The following is a 23,650-nucleotide window of genomic DNA, read 5'->3' as shown; positions in this document are numbered from 1 at the left end:
CTGGAAAAAAAATTCTAGATCTTTGTATTTGATGCTTGCTATGTATGTGTATATTACATTACACATATAAACGTTAAGGACATACTTCTTTTAATTAAATATAATGGATGTATACAAATATATATAATTGAAATAACATTTTTTTTTCATATGCATTTTTTCAATTTAGATTAATAGGATAGGTTAAATAAGTTTTTACATATAAATATGTAAGTTTTTAGGACCATGAGCTTCTGTTCTGTTTATATCACTCTGTTTTGATACAATTCTAATCTTTTTGGACAATAAATCTGTTCTTTAAATCTTGTATATTGAAGCAAAAATACATATCATATACAGCAATTATTCTTGCATTTGAAGCGATTAATCTCTTTCCATTCTTGGACCGATTACTCTTTTGGTACAAATGTTAAAATGAGTGTGCTCTTCGGTGATATGGGCACTGCATCCGATGGCAATTTTGTTCTACAAAATAAGGTAAGATTATTACATAAGGTCCTTCAAAGTCTGAAAACGATCAAACACTCGAAAACAAAGCATTTTTGAAAAATGTTTCAGACAAAAGTTGTAGAGTTCAAAAAATCTATTTACTGATCAAAGTTACTTGAACTTGAGTGGCGTTGCCATCCTAGAATTTTTGTATGAAACATATTTCTCAAAAATGCTTTTTTTTTTTGAGACTTTTTTACCGTTTTCATACTTTTGAAGAACCCTGTATATCAGAGTAAATTATTAAATATAGTAAAAGATAAAAATTTTTATCACAAAAATTCTTACTTTAAGACCTCTGTATCTTGGATATAGTTGGGACTATGCGCGACTACATTGATTTCTTCCGATATCCGTGGAATTCCAGACAAATTTATAACAACCGATTCTTCTCCCGTCTGATACGCGACGAGATATCCAGGATTGCCGCTTTTTAACCTATAAATTAAATTTATGTATTTATTCATATAGATTTCACATTTCACTCAGTAACAAAATATTGCACGTATGCACATACACGTAAAAAACATACTACAAGTACAAAATATAACTTAATTATATAGTATCACGTATAACTTTAATTATTAAATATTATTATTATATTAATTATTAATTATTATATCTTATTCTATCAAATGCGTCTTATTCCATCAAATTAGTTTTTATGGCAAAACACAATCATGCACCAAGAGGAAATGAAATAATTTTGATAATTTTATATTTCTGGAAATTATTCTTGCAACTAGTTTTATAAATATAATATATATAAGAAGTACTGTAATAAGTACTGACCACTATAAAAATATAATAAGGGCAACAACATGAGAACTATTAATTGATAATGAAATAGTGACAATAATTAATAGCTATATAAATTTCATACAAACAAGATATGACACTACATTTTTTTCAGTTTAGATATTTTTCTTAAACGAAAAGCTAATGTTATTGAGATAAGTTTAAAAAATATATTCTGTTACACAACAAATAAGTTTATCTAATTATTTATTAGAAATAATTAAGGCTTCTGAGTATTTATCTAAGAACTCCACATTGATGATAGCGAGTCGCAGCGTCGCAATAAAAATTAGAAAGCTCAATCATCCTTTATACAGAGTGTCCCAAAAAAATGGCCAAGCGGTCATATGCAGGTAGAGCAGACTAAACTGAATCGAAAAGTCCTGTACTATTTTACAATTTTCGCAATAGTTAACGAATTATTAATTTATGCAAATAATCAAATTGCAAGCGCGCAATGAGGTAAAATCGCTCAGTGAGACACGCATTCACCGTTGTTAAGCACGCGTGGAGCACACTAGGCGCACGTAACATACGTAGATGAAAGCATAACCAATGCCGCTTGCAATCAACAACTCCACGCGTGCCTAGCGACGCTAGGCGAACGCGTATTTCACTGGGCGGTCCTATCTGATCGCGCGTCTGCAATTTGACTATTTTCATAAATTAATAACTTGTCAACTATTGCGAAAATCGCAAAATAGTACATGACTTTTCGACTCAGTTTAATCTGCTCTATCTGCATATGATCGCTTAGTCATTTTTTTGGAGACCCTGTATATATACATATACATATACATACATACATATATATATATATATACATACTTTATGAGTAACGCGGGAACAATGAAATTTTTTATTGCAATTTCGTTATTATGTGCTTAATCGTGCAGATTTGACTTGTTTCGTACTTATCAAATTTGTGAAAATGAACGGCAGCTAAAATTATCTTTGAATTAGATATATAAAAACATATTTTTCACTTCTTTCAACAGCTGTCAAATCGTGCGTTTTCTGCCTGCATAGACTTCATTTCACGTGTCTTTATGCTACTTATTGACTCAGGAAGAGAAAGGATAGCAGCCATTCATTTTCACAAATGTCTTAAAGCCTTAAGTGTTGTTTTAGTCAAATATCTCTTTATTTGCAAATTAAGTGCAATAAGTTTTACTGTCATTTCTCACCTATGACATTAATTTCAATATGGCCATGATACTCAGGAGCCCTAATATTACTATAATTTTTTAAAATATTTATTGTTCTTGTTATAACTTCATAATATATAATTAAGATATATAATTAAGATTATTTATCAAACTTCTAATTGCTGATACGATTTTTTTTTCTCTGAACGTCATAATTAATATGTAACTTACCAATTCCTGGGACATATTAAGAATGCATGAAACAGGACAAATTAATCTTTAATTAATCTATTACATTTATTACATATTATAAAGTGTTTCAATCAGCCCATGTTTTCAATGTGTCTATTTAGTGTCATTTAATATCAAAGATGCTTATGAGTTTCGTCTATCTGTTTACAAAGTTGTACTATATATGTACTATATATTTATTTACTATATATAAAATGTAAATCAAGCAATAGATGTACTACTGAAAAGCATCGTGAGAATAGGTGTCAAAATGTTTTAATAAAATTTAAGAGTAAAGACGTCTAAAGTCAATTGTGTACATAAGGACGTATTCAATTATCCAATTAAAATCAACCTCTTTCATTCATGTGATATTATATTCTATTAATCTTTCTTAAGTATAAATGAAATACTTAGATGGAAAAAATTGATAATTATTGAAAAAATTAATTTTTAAAATTATATAATTTTATATATATATATTTAATTTTATATATATATATATATATAAAAATTTAAATATAGTTTTAAAAATTAATTTGTGTGCGTGTGCGCGCGCGCGCGCGTGTAATATCTATACTTGATATGTTCGTGCGTACGTGCGTGTCAAGAATAACTTATAAATAAACATTTAATTGCTATTAAAATATATCTAAGTAAATTCTTATAGTTATCGATTATCACATATTGATTTTCTAATAAATTATGAAGCTTACCTTGCGTATACGAAGACAGTTCCATTCACTATTCTAAGCGTCATATTTCCGTGAAGGAATGTTAAACTACTTCGAGCATTTGATAAAGTTGCAAACGCATCTTTCGCGGACATGACATCTTCCAATTGAAGAATTGGCGTGCCTGGTAATAACATAGTCATTAACACGATACTGTCAGCAACGTCTTTAGGCATACGTTGCCTTAAAGAAAGTTGTTTGCCATTCACCTGCAATTGATATATACATTTAAAAAATCAAAAGTTTAAAACTACATCATAAAGCTTATATACATAATTTTTAAATTTATGCAAAATTAATTTTGTCGTACTTACATTCCACGCAGGCCATGGCGTAACAGCAAGCCATTGTGATATACTTTTACGTAAGTCTGTTGCGTTTATATTTGCATTTGCAGTGGTGAGAAAATGCGAACTTTGTGGTAAATCAAGCGTTGTCTTATCGTTATAAACTTGCAAAATGTCTGCGCCAATATCATCTTGCAATGCGAATAATCTGTAACATAAATAACAATATATATATTGATAATATCAATAGTTTAAAAGTTACAGAAAGCAAACATACCCTTCGCCGGCAGTTTCATTGTGAACTATTCTTTGCCACTTTGCCAACACCGCAGCATTCTCTGAACGATCGCGTGTGTAAACATGCACCAATGATTGATAATTGCTTGATTCTACAGGAAGAATGCTTCTAGACTCATCATGCAATTGCGGATCTTCCGTTAAATATTGCGTATTCACTAAACGAAAACCACTAAGGCCTAATTTCAGCCAATGAGTTAAAATATCCTTAAAAGATAAAGATGAATAAAGATATTTTAAAAAAATAAATATTAATAAGATATAAATAAAGGCAAGATAAGTTAATTAATTAAAATACAAAAACTTACTCCAAATTCTGTTATCACTGCTGGATTGTTGTAATTCAAATCAGGTTGCGATTTATTAAATTGGTGAAGATAATATTGACCTCTTTGTTCGTTCCATTCCCATGCAGATCCACCATATACACTTAGCTATCAAAGAATATTTTAAATTAAAACGCGCCATTTTTTTCAATGTTACAAAATTATGTGTCAGAGCAACTAACCCAATTATTAGGAGGACTTCGCCTTTCTTTTCCATCTTCAGATTTTATACCATCAGCCCATACATAGTAGGATGTGAATGGATCTTGCTTCTCTACAGATTGTTTAAACCACGGATGTTCCACAGAAGAATGATTAGGATCTAATTCCAAAAAGACTTGTTGATTATTTCCTCTTGCCACTTTAATAAGATTTTCCAAATCGCTGATGTTTCCTAATTCCGGTTTGATGGCTCTAAAATCTATAATTCCTCCTGTCAAAAAAAAAAAATAAGAATCAAAATATTATTATCGATAGATTCTAAGAGACTAAATATTTTTCCAAGTCTGTATCTACCGTCTGCGCTTTCCTTCACCAGGGATGAGAGAGATATAGCCTTGATGTTTTGATTTTTTAAATTGTCCAATATAAATTCTAATCCTTTCAAATCACCATTAGGAGCATCTGATGAAGCATCTAATTCAACAATTGGACTCTCTTCCCACAATTTTCTTGGCTCAGGTGCAGAGCATTTTGGTGCCATCACGATGATAGCTATAGCACCAGCCAACATAGCTGCCCATATCAGCCAAAAGATGACGAATAAAGCCCATCTTAGTCTCACCCAGAATGGGTCATTTGCAAATTTCATTAATTCTTCCTTGTTCATTCCAGCAAGAGCCACTTTTACCATCTCAATATCGATCTTGGCATCTCCATTCTCTGAGATAAATTTTACCTATCAAAGAAGTTTAAATTTTGTGACATAAACAAAAGAACCAAGAGGAATTTATAATAAAAAATTACAATTATATGAATTATAGTTATATAACAATTCAACATTAATTTAGTTATTTCTCCAAATGTCTACAATAAAAATAAATGTTCTTGTATGTGCATTCAATATTCATTCAATAATCATAATGTTCTGCATCCTTAACATGCTTTTTTTTTTTTTAACAAGTTTAAACAAAGCATACATGTTATTACCAAACAGATAAAAAAAAAAACTAAATTTGTTCAAAGAATTGTTATCTATTTATCAAAATTTAAAATGTTTTAATATAAAAATTTTTAATGTTTTTACGCTGTATATTTACCATAATTACATACATATTTAGATTAAAGCATTTGCATCAAATATGATGCAACTTTCATGAAATTTGCATAATTTTCAGAAATTATAATCGACCTATCTTTCTTTATTGATGATACAACAAACATAACACACATTTTGTTCAAATTCAAATAAATTCTAATAAAACAAATCATAACTTCTTTAATTGAATCATTAAAATAATTCCATACACTCATAATCCGCAGGAGCGCATGACGCAGAGTTTTGATAATTTTATCCGCGAGAACGATCGATCGCTCGTACAATGGCGAGATAGGCGTGTCCACCATGAGATATACAGACAGGAGTCTTAATTCTCGGTATTCTATACTTTGAGCTACAATGGATGCTTTCCATTTAGTGACAAGTATCGTTCTATCTTTCTTGGCTTTCAATGATTAATAAGGACAAAATGATACTTGTGTCGACTTGTGTGTCACTAAATGGGGAAAGCATCCAATAACTCGTAACGAGGTGAATTGAGGTTAGTTAGCTTAAGAATGAATTTAAAAAACAGATGGAAACCAACATCATCACATTTAATTCATCATACTCTCAAAAGAGCTTTATATGGTCGTAGAAAAGCTACAAGAATTGCTCTCGTGTAAAAGAAAATTTTTCGAGGGTACAAAGATCGGAATCGAATTCAGAAAAATGAAACGATTTTGATCGACGAAAAGTTTCTCACCTCGGTAGTCTTATCATCCTTGTCGATTGCGATCTTTGCGGTGCTATCTTCCTTGAGCATCCGCTCTTGCGCATCCTGATCCAAATCCTCGCCATTCTGCTTGCCCATAATGACGACGACGTTCAATTACTTCTATCCTTCTGTTGCTGATTGTTGCGATATTCCGCTGCACGAACCGTTCTTACAAGTTCCGCAACGACTGCCAACAGTGCCAACCGCCAACGGCGTTACATTCGCGAGATCACGAGTTCTGCGACGCTGCTCACCGACATAGACATAGGGTGCGTTCCTTTATTCACTCCGAGTGCTCTCATGCTATGACGTAATGGAAGTATACCGCGGCTATCGTTCCGTTTTAGGCCGCGGTCCGATTCACGCTCAAAGCACTATTGGCGTCATTCTATCTTTATTGTTCATTAGATGTAAAACAAGGATAGAATGACGCCAATAGTGCTTTGAGCGTGAATCGGACCGCGGCCGAGATACGTCAAAATCAATTCAATGTCATAGAATTCAAGACAGTACTTTCATAGTGCACTGCTCTCTATGTCGGAACGCTATTCGTAGTACCGATAGTACTACTCGGAGTGAATAAAGGAACGCATCCCTTATGAATACTTTGTAACAAAATGGCGGTACCAATCAGAACTATCACAAAGATGAGGCAAATTCAGACAAGAGAGGTATAATAAATGACGAAACAATTTTGCGTGTACATTTTTAATTTCTACAATATTAGTTTTAATAATATTTTAATATAGTTTTAATAATATTTAATATATATACATTTTAATATAAAGTAATGTATTAATATAAATATCTTTAAATATTATTATTACAGAAAAATTATTTAATTATAGAATGCACAGTCACTGTCGTCGTATAATGTCTTTTTTTAATCGATCTTTTGACGTGCAATTCTCATTCGATATCTTATAAAACGCTTTTTTATTTTTTTAGATAATTGGTGACAATTTTTTTATTGTTTCCCCAATTGTTTTCATTTTTTTCAAAAAGAAATGAATAAAATCCACATTTGCTATTTCTTAAATGTAGAAGATATTGTCAAATGACAATTTCCATTTCTAAAATACTCAATTTTTTTCAATTCATAATAATCTTTTTGTACGATTAGTCGGAAATGGTCGCATGGAATATCTCTTTTGATAATTACTTTTACATCCCAAGACACAACTTGGTATTTAACTAAGTATTTATTGATTATTATTTAATTATTTATCTTACAGTTATTGTCAATGATTTCTTAAGATAAGACATAATTGTATTTGTCACAAGAATAAATCTTTTAATTAAAAAAAATAAAATTTACTTTAACGATGATGTGTGTTAACCTCTCCAGTTTCGCGTAACAGATATTATTTTATTACAGGACTGCTAGCCAGATTCTTAGGGTAGGAACTCTAATTAATTCCAACAACGCGAACATATTGGAACGCGTTGGAGTGAGTAGGAGCATGTTGGAGCATGCAACACAAACCTTAAAAGAATTTTAATGGGATGTGCCATGAAGTGAACAACCATACATATTAAATAAAGCACGACATTTTTCTATTTTGCAACACGTCAAATGTCTCAAATATCCAGATTAGAAGTGAATGTCAGACGGCTCTTGGCACGCTGCGAATTAATAGCGAAAGATGATCTGCATAAGGATTGGAAACTCGAGAAGGTGCGTGAACTATTTTTATCATCTCTTTCTATTATTATCTATCAATAATCTGTTTGTTTTAAAATTTACTAAATGTGTGTATTATTCATATATCTACTATAGATATCTTTTATACAAATTATTTTGTTAATATAAATAATATTTGATATATAAATTTTGTTTCAGTATATACTTTCTTTGGAAGATATGATGAACACACTACAAACTATATCGAAGTAATATTTTTAAAATACAAAATATCTTTAATAACATGTGTACACACGCGCGCGCGCGTATGTGTGTGTGTGTGTGTGGGGGGTGGGTGGTATGTGTGTGATTTCGGATTGGTGCTTTAAATATTTCGTAGTATTTTTTGATTAGCCAATTGATTGAATTCTTTGTTTATGAATGATTTATCAAACATGATCTTGAAACATTTGTAGCAATAAATGGATTATAGTTTTAAACTAATATCTAATTGTTATTATTACTATCACATTAAAGATATAATATTACAGTTGATTTCCTATTTATAGTAAGCCATCCAAAGATGTCATGATGAGCTATACTAAACGAATTGATTTCCTGAAAGGAGTAATAAGTGCAATGAAGTTGTCGAATCCAGTGGAGAGAGTCATTGCTGTACAACTATTATCAAAAAATTCTACATCTTCCAACAATTCATCCAATACAAATATTACAACGCAAATACATCAAAAAACTGTTGCTAAGTATAGTCAAGAATTACGAGCTGAGTTATTTCATAACAATAAAGGTGATTTAATGTTTTTATATATAATATTAAATATTACACTTGACATTAAATTTTATTATGTGATACAGACAGCAAAAAGGATGGTATACGACAACGATTATCAAGCTCTAATATTCAAGATGAAGATCTGGATGCTGTTTTGAAATACAATCGTAATATTCAGGAGAAAATTGCCGAAAACATGCTTTCCATGACTAATACTATGAAAGAACATGCATTAGCAGCTAGTGCTATCATAAGAAAAGATATTGGCATGTTGGAAATGTCCGACAAATTAACTGATGTTAATGCTACTAAATTAAAGAAGGAATCTTTAAAACTGGAAGAACACACTAACTCGAAATGGAGATGCTGGTTATGGCTTATGATAGCTTTTGTCTTGATTGTATTTTTTAGTAAGTATATGTCAATTGATATTGATTATAAATTCTCAAGAGCAATATGATTGGAATTTATTTATTTTAATATAAATTTATAACTTATTTAATGAAATATTGTTGCTGATAAGTTATGGAGATATCAACAAATTATTTAAATCTACATATTATATACACACATACATATCATACATATATATGGTGTATGCTTGTGCTGTATATATATATATATATATATATATATATTTTTTTTTATATTTTAGACATGGTGTTATTTATGAAGATAGCAAAAAAGAAAGTTTAGACGAGAATTTCTTTATTGATGCATGTCATAAGTGAGACTATACATTACTGTGAATCTGGCTGAGTCACAGTATTAATATTATGATAGTAGAATTACACCCAGCCATGAGTGTACTTATAAAAACACCTGTAGCACCTAAAACCACTTGGAAACCTGGTAAATATTTAACAAAGTAGCAATATGTTCATTGATAATTTTGTTCAATATTACAATATATAATTTGTGATCTTATACAATTCGTGTATAATATTTAAGTGTTTATATAACTGCTAAGACAAGTGTTATTTCCACTGGGTTATGATGGAAACAACTTTTATATATGTACATATAAGTCTTTATATGTATGTATTAATCATAAGTGTACATAAATATAATCATATTTTTGTAATAATAATTATGTTTAAAATTATTTTTGTTAGAAATTCAATAAAATTTTTATATATATAAATTTAAGGTTATATCATATTTGATCCTTAATCCATTTGACTCAACGTTTCTATTCTAAGTGGTTTATTAAATATTATAGGTCAAAAATGAAAAGCTCAACATAAAGAAATATAATTTCTTTATAATTATTAAAAGTTCATTATTCCACAGTGCCTTGCCAATCAATATAATTGTTATACAAATTAGTTAGAATAACAGTTTTATTTAAATATATATTAGAATAGTATATTTTATCTTTATATTTAAATACTAAAAATATTAAAAAAGTTTTATTTTTCGAATCAGATAATACTTGATATTAATGTAATATATTATCTTTAAGGTAAGGTAAAAGTGGTCAGAACGTTATGCAAGTATATTGCAAAGCGTGTAAGTACATTTGTAATAATTTATTAGCAAAATATATTTGTTTTTTTTTATAGAAAATAGATGTATTTTATATTTTTTCATCTATTTCTTATATATGTAAATATAATCATCCCTTTTTACAGGCGGATGAATTATCATTCGACGAAGGTGATTTGCTCTATGTATATGAGAAAGATATTGATCCAAATTGGTGGAGGGCTAAATGTGGGGATAAAAAAGGACTTATACCTGTTGCCTATGGTAAGGAAAATTACATAATACTTGATGTTTATTTTCAATGTAAAATCTTAGATGCTATTATATATGCTATGCTATACACTATGGACTAAAGCTTAAATGTTTAATAATTCACTTTTATTGAGCTGCTATGTCACACATTAAAAATGTGTTGCAATAAAATATTTCATTAAGAATATTGAATCATAGTTAGCAATATAAGCAATTGTGTGTATATATATATATGTGTTTCAAATTTATAGATATAAATTCAAAAGCTAAATTATTAAATATCTAAAATCTAATCCATTGAATAATGCCCCTTCTGTGATGTATTTTTTGAAGCATATCTCGATTTATTACATTGTTAATAATCTTATTTATTCCTACTCATAATTTTTATTGTTTGTAGTCGAAGAACAAACGCAAGAGATCGAGCTGCCATTACACGATGCTGCAAGACGTGATAACGTCTCCTTTCTGAAGGAGTACTTGAAGCAAGGTATATCAGGAACGAGTTTAGATGCAGCTGGGAACACACCATTATACTGGGCAGCACGTACTGGTCACTTGGAATGTGCAAAGGAACTTCTCAATTTAGTAAATCCTGTGATAAACGCTCAAGTAAGGAAATAAACTTACTAAAGAATTGGACCTCCGTTTTTATGTAACATGGTTCTACAATCTTAAATATCCATTTAAACATCCGCTTAAACATTTTAATATTTCGTCTTTCGTGAAATAAAATTCGGAATTTTGAATACTCGTTTTTTGCATTAAATGTGAGATATAAATGTGAATACTGGTCTGCTTTCTTTTTTTTTTTAGTTGTATCGTCATTATATCTTTATTTGTTTTATACAATGATCATTGTTTTTTTATTTAATTTTACTTTTTAAGTTTATTTTTATTAATTATAGAATAAAATGGGTGATACGCCATTGCACATAGCAGCAAGTCACGGACATTTGGAAATGGTCAATTTGTTGTTGGAACATGACGCTGATACGACTTTGAAGAATAACGATGGTTACATTGCAGAAGAATTAGCCTCTGACATGTCCATCAAGAATGCTATACAATTGCAACAACGGAAATGCGATAATACGTACAGATACGGCGATGAAGATTATGCTGACGATAGCGATTGAAAATTAATTATAATTTCCAATTAGAATAAAATAAGAAATCTATATATGAATCAAATGAGCAAACTTGTATTATGTAAAATGATAATTTTATGTATCAAGCGATAATGTTAATATTTAAAAGATCTCAGATAACGTTTCTTTGCATTTTAGATTCCTGTTTTTTATGATATGTTGTATTTTGATAAAAAATTTATTTTGATGATACAAGAAATTTACACGATATTTTATAATGCACATTAATATATTTGTAGTAATAGAAATAGGAACAATCTGTAGCAAAAGAAACAGGAGTTTTTAAATTGTTCGTTTATAATTATTGATATAATTGTTGGTAATCACATAAGATGACAGATTCAGAATGTTGATTAAAAGAAGTTAGTAATTATATTGAAATTGATAACTGCCATGCTAGGTTTATCATCGTTAGCGCCTAGAATGAAGTAAAAAGTATCATTATAATAAAATTATAAAATTGACACAGCAATTATATGAAAATTACGTAAACAGAAAAGTAAAAAATTCGAGAAAATTTGTAACTTCAAATATATAATATTATACAAAGAATTATACAAAACTATACAAAAAGAAATCAATACAAGCCAGAATATACATTCACATAAATTAATTAACTCTCATTCTTCAAATGTTCGTGTATATTTTAATTAATGAAAAGTATTAATCTAAATGTTAATTACCTATTATACATTTTTTTTATTAAATGTTATTGATATTCAATAAAATAATTACCAAAAGAAAAAAATATTTTTTTTTAGCAATATATATATTTGTAATCCCCTATATAATTCTCCTTTCTTCAAATTTTTTTACTGAACCATCTATTGAAATCCAGTCTCAATAGCAATCGAGCCAAGTGTTCTCCACTGGGTTGTGCACGTACTCTGTTTAACGTTTTTGTTAACCAATCCATTATACTGTCAAGTGCCTCACATAATGTTTTGAGCTCCTCTTTCTCTGTTAAGAACAAATTGCCGACTTCCCACATGGAAGCTTGTAAGATGAAATCATCACACAGCCGTAATAAAAGATGTATTAACTTATTCGTCTGAAAATTTTCACACACATATACACACACACACACACACACACACATATACATATATATATATATATATATATATATATATATATATATATATATATATATATCAATATTCAGAATAACAATAAAATATTTATAGAGCTCACTTTTGTCTAGTCTAGATTAAATTAATTGAAGAAATTATATATGACATCGTTTAAATATATAATTCACTTTATAATTCTGATTTTTACAAATTATTCTGATAAAACTTACAGGATTCTTTTTTCCTGTGTTACTTAACAAAAAAGTTTGCGACATGACATTAGCTAAAAACACAGAATGTGCTTTCTGTATATCTTCGAAATTTCGTGTATTTTTCAAACTTGCTTCCATTACAGTATACTGACTTTCCATCACGTCCACTTGCAGATAATATTGCAAGTTGTCAACAATAAAAATTAAATTATTTCTCAATTGGATTACACCGATGTCGCTGTAAATTATATACATTCCATATAATCACGGATTGTAAAAATATCATTTATTAATAGTTATAATAATAGTTATAGATATATTATTCACATGTCTTTGTGGTGCATATGTTCACTCCAAAGATTCCACAAATTTATTTGAGTTTTCTTAACTCTCAATAGAAAACGAAACAGAACGTTGTAATCGTTTAATACGGCTGGACTAAACATCAAATGTAATGGCCAAACGACTTTATATTTAAGCATAATCATGCCCCATCCACATTTCTCTGAAAAATTTAAATTTAATATTTCGTTTTTAAACACCTTAGAAATAGAAATGCAACAATAAAGAAATATATACCATTAGGATCTTGTTTCTCGTTATCGAGATCAATTATATCCGTGTTAACGTTCTCGTTTTCAACAGATACAGGCACTACAAAGTTAAAACTATCGATAGCGCTTTCGTCATTTAGATGCATCTTTCTCAGCGCCATTTGAAATGCGAGATTAATGTCTCTGGATGTGTGATTTGTTGGCGCCTTATTTAAAATGTGCGTCGTGAGCTTGATGAATTCTAGAAATAAATCGCCTCGTCCCATCAAAAAAAATTCTTTTACTAGCCTGAGTTGTTGCATCAACTGTGCTTCTTCAACGACAACATGCCATAGAAGTTCAGTTACACACTGCTTTAATTCATTGATTGTGCGGTCAAATTCGACAATATTGAAAATAGATTCTGCCTGTAGATTTTGAAGCTTCATAAAATATTCATATTCCTTGTCGCCCCATACAGAATTTTCTGTTTTAGACATCATACTAAAATCTAAAATGGATATTTAACTTTATATAATTATACTATACATAATTATACTATATATAATTATATATATACTATATATAATTATATATAGTATAATTATGTATAGTATAATTATATATATATATATATTTTATATATATATATATATATATAGTATAATATATACTTTATATAATTATACTATAATTTAACTTTATATAATTGTCCTTTATCACATAACTTATTTATAATAGCAAAATAATTTTATAATATTAATATTATTAATATTAATATTAATATTAATTATTAATATTAATAATATTATTTATAATAACAAAATAATTTGTTTTTCGAGGAATTAGAAATAAATTTTTTTATACATTTACCTTTTTTTTGTCTAGGATCGTTTCCAAACATAATGACAGTCTGACCGATAGTTAAGATTTTATTTGCTAGTGACAGTCTGATATAAGATGGAAGCAGGTTAATCTGAACATTATAATCCCACATATCAACATCGATCTTTTTGTCATTTGCTGATTCGCATGTATAAATATTGTTTTTTTCATTCTCATGTTTCTCACAATCCGATGTTTTTTGTATAAAAAACTCCTTGTGAATATCCTCTAAGTGACCATACAAGAGCCAACTTGTTAGATGTTTGTAGAAAACAATATGAACAGAGTGAGCCATCCTAAAAACGAGTATTTAAATATCATAAAACTAATGATATTAAATAATTTCATTATAAATCGCTTACAATTCCAAAGCGGAGTTGATTTCAGGTATGCCAGTATGCATACGCTGATGTAAACATTGCAACAACTTACAACCATAAAGGTTTTGTGTACGAATCTACAATAAAATAGTTGGTTAACAAAAAAACCAAATCTTTTTTTATCTTCCTGTATATAAATTAATATTTTATAAGCTATTCAATTTAATTATAAAATATAAAAATGTTATAATTTAAATTCTTATTAAACAACACATATTTCCTGTAAAATACCTATTTTTATAACAAAATACAATAAAGAAAAAAATATATATATACATCAATTAAAATAAGAAAAATGATATAATCATAAAAAAAGTTGATATTGATAATGCAAAGCTTCTCTCTTGGAAAAATGTCCAATAACCTCATGAATGATAGAATGCAATACAGAAAATAGACAAGTATATTTTTCAACAGTGCAAAGAATTAATGACAGTGAAATATAACTGTCATTTAAAACTAGATTCTCCAATTCAATTATTTCTTCACGAAATGGTTCCAATGCTTGATCCATTCCATCGCATAAAGCACATATGTATAGCCCAGAAGCTACAGAATATAAAATAATTAATCTTAAATCAATCTTAAATCAATATACATAAAAAACATTCATTAAATTTCTTTTTAAACCTTTTATACGCTCCTTGCTGATCGAGTGTATAAAATGTCGTACAATATTGCATTCCTTTACAATATCTAATACTCTATTAAGCAATATCCGTTCTCCAGGATGTAAGTATTTATCAAAATCTATAGACTGCAAAGAAAATTGACAAAGCATATAAAATAATATTTTCAGTTTATATATTATTTTTTGCGATAATATATGATATGTACTTACATCTGTCTCTATTATCTGTGATACACTGGTTGAACATCCCCAAAGTGATAATAAAATCTCATGCAACATCTTAAAAGTCAGATTTAATATTTAATATATAATTAATATTTAATATATTTAATACATAATAGTTGTTATTTTGATATCTGATTATTTAATGTTCGACACAGTTTAAAATTTTACGATATATATATATATATATATAAATGTAATTTGCTCAAAAAATATACTATATGCATGCGAAGATATATTCAATACAATAAAAATAATTCATTTTCATATAAATCATATAAGTTAAAAAACTTTTTATACTTTTTTAATTATGATTGTTTATTTTCTCTCCTCATTTCTATTCTTACTTCATCTCTATAATTTGAAATTATATTATTAAAATTATATATGCGTTTATTTTTCAATCAACGAACTGTTTACTACGTCACGAAGCATTGACGAGGTACTGTTAAAGATCGACCATGGATAAATTTTTGTGAAAGACTGCTAAGCGGGTCCGAGGATTGAAGAATTGAAGAATAATGATATTACCGACCGTTTTAATTGTATTGTAGAGGGAACGTTCTATTTGAGTACGTTGTAATTGGACACAGACACTTGCAGCAGAGAGAAGCCTGAGAGTGGTCATGGACGCATTTTAGCTGTACCCTTGTCACGTAGTGCATGCGTAATGTGCATGTGTTTTTGTGGTTCTCTTCCATGCTAGACGCAAGAGTGATAAAGATGGACAGTCGTATCCGTATCGTCCGTCTTTATCACTCTTGCGTCTAGCACGGAAGAGAACCACAAAAACGTCCACATTACCTACAAGGGTACAGCTAAAACGCGTTCATGACCACTCTCAAGCTTCTCTCTGCTTACAGCGACCGATGTTTGAAGATTTTTCTGGATTCATCAATCAAATAATTTTATTTTAAATTGGCCAATCAGTAACGTGAACAATCGGGCGTTATCCAAAAATTGGGTGACACCCATTTGACCACGTCCCGATTTATCATTAGCCACTCACAGCGCTTGAACAATGGAAAAATTCTAGATGCTGGTCCCTGTGAGTGGCTAGTGGTCAATCGGACGTGGTCAAACGGGTGTCACTCCAAAAATTACAAAAGTGAAGAAATTTATTAGCTTTCGAACGTATGAAATTGCAGATGCTCTAGTGAATTTCCTTACTTTTGTAATTTCCACCTCGTTTCAAGATACACACACTCGGCTCCCAGGTGTTATTTCTGAACGCAGCCCTATAATGCAAATGCGATAGGAAGAGTCTATTCTTATTTTGTCTATGCTCTCTCTCTCTGCTCGCTGTTTTCGATCTTGAAGAACCTTCCCTTTTCATTTTTCCTTGCTGGTGCACGTGGTATGTTAATTTTATGTTGTTATTAAAGTTCTTTAAATAATTTATTATATCAAGATATTTTATAATTATAATATATTCGAAATTATCAGGTATTATCGTAGAATGATAATATTTACAAAAATTTGTTTTTTTTTACCATTGATATATACAGGTGGAACATAACGTATCAATAAACTCCAATTTTCTAAAATCTAAAATTCCGACATCCTCCAACCGGAGGAAAAAAAAAAAATAAAATCTAAAATCTAAAACGTTCGAGGATGCATTTATATTTACAATAGAATTATAATAAAGAAAATACCGTTATTATTTTAGGAAGATTAAGATGTCGCATTTAAACTGGATGATCATCCGTGATAACAATGCCTTCTTACTTAAGAAGCGCAATATCAACAAACCATTTTCTACGGTTTGTATCACGTAATATTTTACAAGACATCTATTAACTATTGAAGAAGTTATGCCACAACAATATTCTTAGTTATTATATGGATTAATAAATATTTAGGAATCCAACAACTTGACAAACTTAAGTAGTTACCGCTACTCTGGTTTAGTTCATCGCAAGAGTGTAGGCATTGTTGATACTGCTGATAAAAAAGGATTCACCGTTGTTTATAAGAAAGCCAAGGCAGTGAACAAACCTGCCAAAGCTACTGTAAAGAGCACAATGAAGGCAGGAGCTCGTCGTTCTCTTTACAAGTTGAAAACTTTGCTTAGGAAGAACAAGTATCGAGTAGATCTTACAAAGGTATACGAATCATAAAATTACTGCTAATTATAATAGTTTATCAACTTTTTAATTATGATCAAGTTTAAAAGTTTAAAAGTTTATTTTATGAATAGTCTTATAGTTGACGGTAGAGTTTTTGAAAATTTTATACATTTTGCAAATAAGAAATTTTTTTTCAGTTTTTAACTTTTTTATTTTGAAGTATAAGAAAAATATTTAATTATAAAAATTTCTCATTTATTTTTACTGATACATTTCCACTGAAATGTAATATGTTATATATAATATGTATAATGTTTTAATTTTATGTTATTTATTATATAATATTACAATATTTCATTCAGGCTGCATTGCGACGTGCCAGTGCCGTGTTGCGATCTCAGAAACCTCTTCCTGCTAAGAAGACACGAACTACTAAAAAAGCTGATTAATTTGTATGCTTTATTAAATATATTAAATTAGAATATTTTATGGATGATGTATTCTGTGAAGTAGATGTGCTCTAGCTTTTTCTTGGTTTTAATGTATTATATTATTTTTATTAAAAAATAAAAGTCGCTGTGTACACTTACTTTGCAGATATATCATATGTTTTTTATAAAATCTACAAAATATCCATTTTATTTAAATAAAAACATTTTTTCAAATGAATATCTATATTTTATAACGTAACAGAAAAATAATGTTTCGTCACATTGTGATGTTTACATTTTATATATATTATGGAATTTTATTTTTAAATGTTGAAAAATTATTAACATTTTTAGTGATTGTAATTGATATTTAGAAATTGGTTTTGAGAATAATTTTAATCATATTAATTTTTTTGTCTATTCTATGAGTTTTTTATCCAAATGTCTAAAATAGTGAGTAAAAGAATCGAGATGTTATTGAAGTTATATATATGGCACAATATAAAGCTATTTTTGAAGTATTTATTAATTACAATACAAAAAATAATTTAATAAAATATTTTTATATATTTCATGTATTTTATATATTTTTTTATAATATACAAATAATATATATAATGTAATTATTAGTTCAAGTATAAAATATATTTTACTAATAAGTATAAGTTGGCATTAAAACTTTTTGCTAAAAAAAACTTTTTTATCTTTGTATACAAGGATCTTTTTTATGGGATTATAAGATAATTTTTTATAACAAATTTTTTGTAGAAATGATAAAACAATTTATTTACTGACAAGAAAGTATATGAAACAAACTTTTGTATAAAAGATAATTAGGACACGTAAGTTACAATCTTTTTTATCTTTTTTAAAAAAGTAATTATATATGAGTAAAATGCAAAAATAGATAAAAATATCTATCATCTTTTTTTTTAAATAAACCAAATATATATATATATATATATATATATATATATTAAAAACATGTGTTCAAAATGTTTTCTTATACTAATAAAAAAAATTTCTTCTAATAAAATTAATCTAATAAAAAATAACTAAGAGATTAAAATCTTAAATGTTGAAATATTTGACATTATTATGAGTCCTAATTGAATCAGTAGAAACTACTAACACTATTTCTAATACACAAACAAATAATTATTAATTTAATATTACTACTACATATGTTACTACTGTATATAGTAAGTTATGTTAAATTAGTATAATAATACAAAGAACTTGCAATTTTTTAAATAATTTGTTTACAAATTTTAATTAAAGTGAATTGTATCGTTTAATTAATATATATTTTTTCTATATTGTAGTGATACATATCACTTCTTAAAATTGATGAAACAGTAATATATGGCATCAACTTTTATCTATTCTGATCCAAGGATTGCAAGAGAAAGAAATAGGACATAGCAGTATTCACGATCTAATAATGAAGACATAAACACAAAATTAGTTATTGTTGGTAAGCAAAAATATCTTTTTTTTTTTTAAATTTAAAGCCATTTTAATAATTTTATAATTATGTTTTATCTTAGAATTAGCTTAAAGTCTCAAAATTTTCTGCATTTTTTTTTGATTTTTTAAATTCATTTTGATACTTCTATTTTCTTAAGAACGAAATATATTATAAATATATTATAAATAATATATAAATTTTATTAAAGTGAATCGAATGATAAAAACAGTGCAGTTCGTACAGAGAGATAATGTCTATGTGACAATCATTTTAGTACTTACGTTAGTAAACATATTGACGTTTACGGAAGACAATTTTAATGCCTTTATAATCATCGGCTTTTGCATCATCGTGATAATAATGCTAGTCCTAATATGATGATTTAAATTGGAATTTGACCATTCACTGAAATATATTCCTTGACGAAAATGTTCACTCTGAATACATGTACATAAAATAATTGCTTCTGGATTATAATTATAATTAGTTTAAAGAAATTATTTCATAATTTGTAATAAAACTTACCGCATTTGTAACAAGATTACCGTACAATGCGTAGATGAATGTTTGCAATAATTTTAATGCCATGTATGAAACGAACAAAAGGATCTGTCCAATCGTCAAGTGGGTGAACTGTTATCATAATGACTTGTCAGAATAAAGATATTAGCAATATATTAATGATTAAGATTTATATATTAATAGCATCAATCAGTGTTGCATATTCTGCCATAATCCAAACAAATATTATTTAGAATATTTTTTTAAAGAATTAAAATAGACTTGAGGGAAATATCAATGAAAAAAAAAGAGACAATAATGAGGAAAAGAAATTAACAATCGTTTATAAAGATTTTGTTGGATTTAAATGCATCTTTGAAGTTCCATCAGCCCCATCATTATTAATAGCATCCAACAAACGGAAATAGAAATGGATCCGTGTGGTCGAATTCAAATTCTTGATTTTTAAAATCCATTTCAATTCAATTAAAGTTTAAGAATTCTTTGAATTCATTTTACTCCATGGAGCAATTACACATACTTCAGTGCTCGAAAGGATAAGATACCTGCCCGATAAGCAGGGGATCCAGGTTCGATTCCTGGCTGAGATGATATTTTTCACAAAATAATTTCGATTTTCACAACACTGGTTCGAGGCTCCTGTCGTAACACACATCCTGCCTTCTTATTTTGGATGATTATTTGAGTAATATATGATAAGAATGATGGGTTGGATAGATGAAAGAAATAAAAAGAAATAGATCCTTTTTACTTCTAAATTTGCTGACAAACTGCATATTGTTAACATTTTGTTGAATTATTTTCAATAGTACGATCTAATTCTAGGACCTACCGGACTCGCTTCGAAGATTAAAACGCACATGAGTATCGCGTTTGTGAGAATCATTCGTATGATTATCAAATCCCAGATATCGTTCAGCATGTGTCCGCATCGCAGTAACCGGTGATGCGTTTGCACGCATGTTCTCAAAACTTCTGCAAATACTTCCCGAGGTCGTGGATTTGCCAATCTAAAAGACATGGCCTGTAGTATCGAGGAGATTTGAAATGCATAGTATCCGAAAAGACTATCGACGCTGCCGACTGTGAAGACCATCCACCAGCAGATGAATATCTGGTACAAGAATGATAAATAAAAGGAAAAGTTGTCATCGATCGATATAGACCATGGAAATTTTGCCGGAAGCGGTAGTCTGTATCGTTTGGATTCGGTATGATAAATAATCTGGCGGACTGTGGAAACCAGCGGCGGACAGAGGATCAACAGTACTGTAGACCCTAGGGTGAAACAGAGTATGTAAGACGGTCTGTCGAACGTATGCAGAGTGGCGAGTATAGTTTCCTCGGTTTCTCGATTCCGTGTCAGTTCCCGCTCGAAGATACCGTTCAGCGTTTCATGAAGATTCATCAGTTTCTCGCGTTTTACCAAAAAGCAGATCGACTGAAAGAAAAGGGCAGATTTCTATAATTCTTTCCTTAAAATTTTTGACATTGTTGTTTAACCCGGTATTATTAAAAATAGGCTATGACAAATTTTAAATACACTACATTACACTACTACATGACGCACTTTGGAGAAAGGGAGCTTATAATCAGATCTAATCAGTACATCGACAAAACGCAAGTTTTATGGACATTAGATACTGGAAACCTCTTGTAATATTTTGAGCATAAGTTTACTTGTCGATCTATTGACAAGTTTATTAAAAATAATTATTATTTATTAAAGAAACATGAAGTTAATTAAAAATAATTTCGTAGATTGTTCTAATCTTGCCAGTGCAAGATTATTAAAAGAAACGATATAAAAGATATGGTGATTTCGAGTTTATATATTGATTTAGGATTTATGATTGGATAAATAAAATTTGATAAATAATTTGTAAAAAATCGAATTTTCTACATGTTTCCTATAATGGGCATGAGATACCATTAAAACAGGTGCGATGAGACTGCATGTTAAGCCGAAGCTTCTTGAAAGAAGCACCAAATTATCGGTGTGATCTCGACAGAAATTTATTGTGAAGATACATTGACCGAAGCACGTGAAGATTATCAAGAGACCGGTAATATACGAACAGATTGCTGAACGTTTTCGATCTTGCAAAATACCGCCAAGATAAAGCATCCTGCGCACGCGACGAGTATATACACGATAGCGAAGCACTGTCATGTCGATCGTTGCCTCGGACGATTGCTCGTTGCAATAATCATGGAACATGGAAAAGTAACGGACAAAGTTTGCTAAATTACGCATTACATTCGTAATGCGTAACGTCGTTGAAAATTGCTGTAGCAAAGTAGCCAGGAGTGCGTTCACCTAAAGACCTGCGTTTATGAAATCAAGTTATGAATTTATAACTCTAAGCTTTCGGAGTTCAGAACACTTATTTACCAAATTGAGAGTTACGGAGGATTACATGTTGCGTCGCTACTTTGCTACTTTGAACGTATCAATAATGAGTCAAATCAAAATCAATTTATTTTCGAAAAATAGTTTTCTCGTTAGTCTCCGTTGATTGATAAGCAAATTCCGCCGAGAGTTATAAAAAATTGATTGAAATCGATTTATCAGAAGCATAGGCCTGAGTATAGTTAAGTATGATTTTGTATAAGCACCCCCTTCACATAATTGCAGAGGTAAAACGAACAAATGAAAAGGTAATGAGAAATGGGGAAAAAAAGGGATTGACGGTTCAACATATCGAAGAAGAGTTCTGTTCAGATAGGTTCTAAGCTAGGTATTCAATTTATTTATTATCGAAAATCGGAAATTTACATCGCACAATAATTAATATCTTTGTTGAAAGAAAATGATTTGTTAATGATAATTAGAAAAATTCTAAACTTCGATTATAATAGAAATGTTTATTAAATAATTTCTAATATAATTTTCATAATATACTTTTTACTATTTTTACTATTTTTAAATTTAAGCTTAATAAATTATAAAATAAAATAAATTAGATTTGCAAATATGATTTCATGAAAGTTGATAAAATTTAACGTAATAAAAGAAAAATAATACTATTTTCTAGACTAGATTTCAGTAAGTATTAAAATTTTATTTCTTTTGTATAAAAATTATTTTAGTATTATAATTAGTATTATTTTTATTTATCTTTTTTTTTTATTGCACAATAAATTTTATTTATTTACCGTTAAATTTTAATACCGAATTCGGTCACTACACCGGATTGGTGCCCATTAAACGCTGCTAAAACATAAAATTACATTCAAGTACACGATTGGATAAGTTAATACTTTTTAACTAAATTAAGTTAAAGTTAATGATTGGATAAGTTAATATTTTTTTAACTAAATTTTTAACTAAAGTTAATGATTTATATCGTAATTAATTTAATTACATTGAAAGCTACACGAGTCAATTTACAAAGGCTAACTCAGTTAAAAGTTGCGTTAAAATTAAATTAAGTTTAAAAGTAAAATTAAAAGTTAATTTTAAAATGCATTATTTATATTAAATTAGAAATTTGTCGTAATTTTTTAAAATTAAAATATTCTATATAACAAAATAATTACAATATGAATCATCAAAATAAAAAATCATTTAGTTCAATATTTTTCATTTTTATGCTTCTATGAAATATAATTCCAATCACT

At 28.7% G+C, this 23,650-nt stretch overlaps 6 protein-coding genes across 9 annotated transcripts; 3 read left to right on the top strand and 3 right to left on the bottom strand.

The window, feature by feature from the left end:
* Positions 1–210: 210 nt before the first annotated feature.
* On the bottom strand, positions 211–6,526 carry CD98hc (CD98 heavy chain). Its single transcript, XM_011641932.2, has 9 exons — positions 6,275–6,526; positions 4,827–5,208; positions 4,493–4,743; positions 4,293–4,418; positions 3,965–4,191; positions 3,715–3,895; positions 3,383–3,609; positions 778–927; positions 211–465 (listed from the first exon to the last, which is right to left on the bottom strand). Exons 1-9 carry the CDS (start codon positions 6,380–6,382, stop codon positions 390–392), a joined length of 1,728 nt encoding a protein of 575 aa, XP_011640234.1. The 5' UTR covers positions 6,383–6,526; the 3' UTR covers positions 211–389.
* Use1 (Vesicle transport protein Use1) lies at positions 5,924–9,847 on the top strand. 4 transcript variants are annotated; one of them, XM_089070841.1, is made up of 6 exons: positions 5,924–6,070; positions 7,665–7,964; positions 8,130–8,179; positions 8,480–8,718; positions 8,787–9,113; positions 9,359–9,499. In XM_089070841.1, exons 2-6 carry the CDS (start codon positions 7,863–7,865, stop codon positions 9,397–9,399), a joined length of 759 nt encoding a protein of 252 aa, XP_088926967.1. In that variant the 5' UTR covers positions 5,924–6,070; positions 7,665–7,862; the 3' UTR covers positions 9,400–9,499. The 4 variants fall into 4 exon arrangements, with proteins under 4 accessions (XP_088926967.1, XP_088926965.1, XP_088926964.1 ...); XM_089070839.1 differs by lacking the exon at positions 5,924–6,070 and adding an exon at positions 6,688–6,957; XM_089070838.1 differs by lacking the exon at positions 5,924–6,070 and adding an exon at positions 7,182–7,472 and having other exon boundaries at positions 9,359–9,847.
* On the top strand, positions 9,418–12,013 carry LOC105429168 (osteoclast-stimulating factor 1-like). The gene is made up of 5 exons (XM_089070842.1): positions 9,418–9,555; positions 10,169–10,215; positions 10,338–10,455; positions 10,844–11,055; positions 11,352–12,013. Exons 1-5 carry the CDS (start codon positions 9,480–9,482, stop codon positions 11,580–11,582), a joined length of 684 nt encoding a protein of 227 aa, XP_088926968.1. The 5' UTR covers positions 9,418–9,479; the 3' UTR covers positions 11,583–12,013.
* Positions 11,805–16,225, bottom strand: Grip75 (gamma-tubulin complex component 4). The gene is made up of 11 exons (XM_089070824.1): positions 16,066–16,225; positions 15,519–15,587; positions 15,308–15,434; positions 15,042–15,226; positions 14,660–14,754; positions 14,286–14,593; positions 13,459–13,923; positions 13,207–13,384; positions 12,898–13,117; positions 12,330–12,645; positions 11,805–12,012 (listed from the first exon to the last, which is right to left on the bottom strand). The coding sequence occupies exons 1-10, from the start codon at positions 16,156–16,158 to the stop codon at positions 12,397–12,399; spliced, it is 1,989 nt and encodes a 662-aa protein (XP_088926950.1). The 5' UTR covers positions 16,159–16,225; the 3' UTR covers positions 11,805–12,012; positions 12,330–12,396.
* A 506-nt stretch (positions 16,226–16,731) lies between these two features.
* On the top strand, positions 16,732–18,086 carry RpL28 (ribosomal protein L28). Its single transcript, XM_011641934.3, has 4 exons — positions 16,732–16,887; positions 17,203–17,296; positions 17,396–17,638; positions 17,965–18,086. Exons 2-4 carry the CDS (start codon positions 17,213–17,215, stop codon positions 18,049–18,051), a joined length of 414 nt encoding a protein of 137 aa, XP_011640236.2. The 5' UTR covers positions 16,732–16,887; positions 17,203–17,212; the 3' UTR covers positions 18,052–18,086.
* An 831-nt stretch (positions 18,087–18,917) lies between these two features.
* LOC105429170 (odorant receptor 82a-like) lies at positions 18,918–22,700 on the bottom strand. Its single transcript, XM_025218771.2, has 5 exons — positions 21,957–22,700; positions 20,859–21,467; positions 20,030–20,137; positions 19,786–19,941; positions 18,918–19,471 (listed from the first exon to the last, which is right to left on the bottom strand). Exons 1-5 carry the CDS (start codon positions 22,281–22,283, stop codon positions 19,412–19,414), a joined length of 1,260 nt encoding a protein of 419 aa, XP_025074556.2. The 5' UTR covers positions 22,284–22,700; the 3' UTR covers positions 18,918–19,411.
* Positions 22,701–23,650: the final 950 nt, after the last annotated feature.

This window comes from Pogonomyrmex barbatus, unplaced genomic scaffold (genome assembly GCF_055798465.1).
Source record: "Pogonomyrmex barbatus isolate J1 unplaced genomic scaffold, ASM5579846v1 scaffold11, whole genome shotgun sequence".
NCBI classification, from domain to species: domain Eukaryota; kingdom Metazoa; phylum Arthropoda; class Insecta; order Hymenoptera; family Formicidae; genus Pogonomyrmex; species Pogonomyrmex barbatus.
Note: the sequence above shows the minus strand (reverse complement) of the source record. Positions and strands in the feature narration are given on the sequence as shown.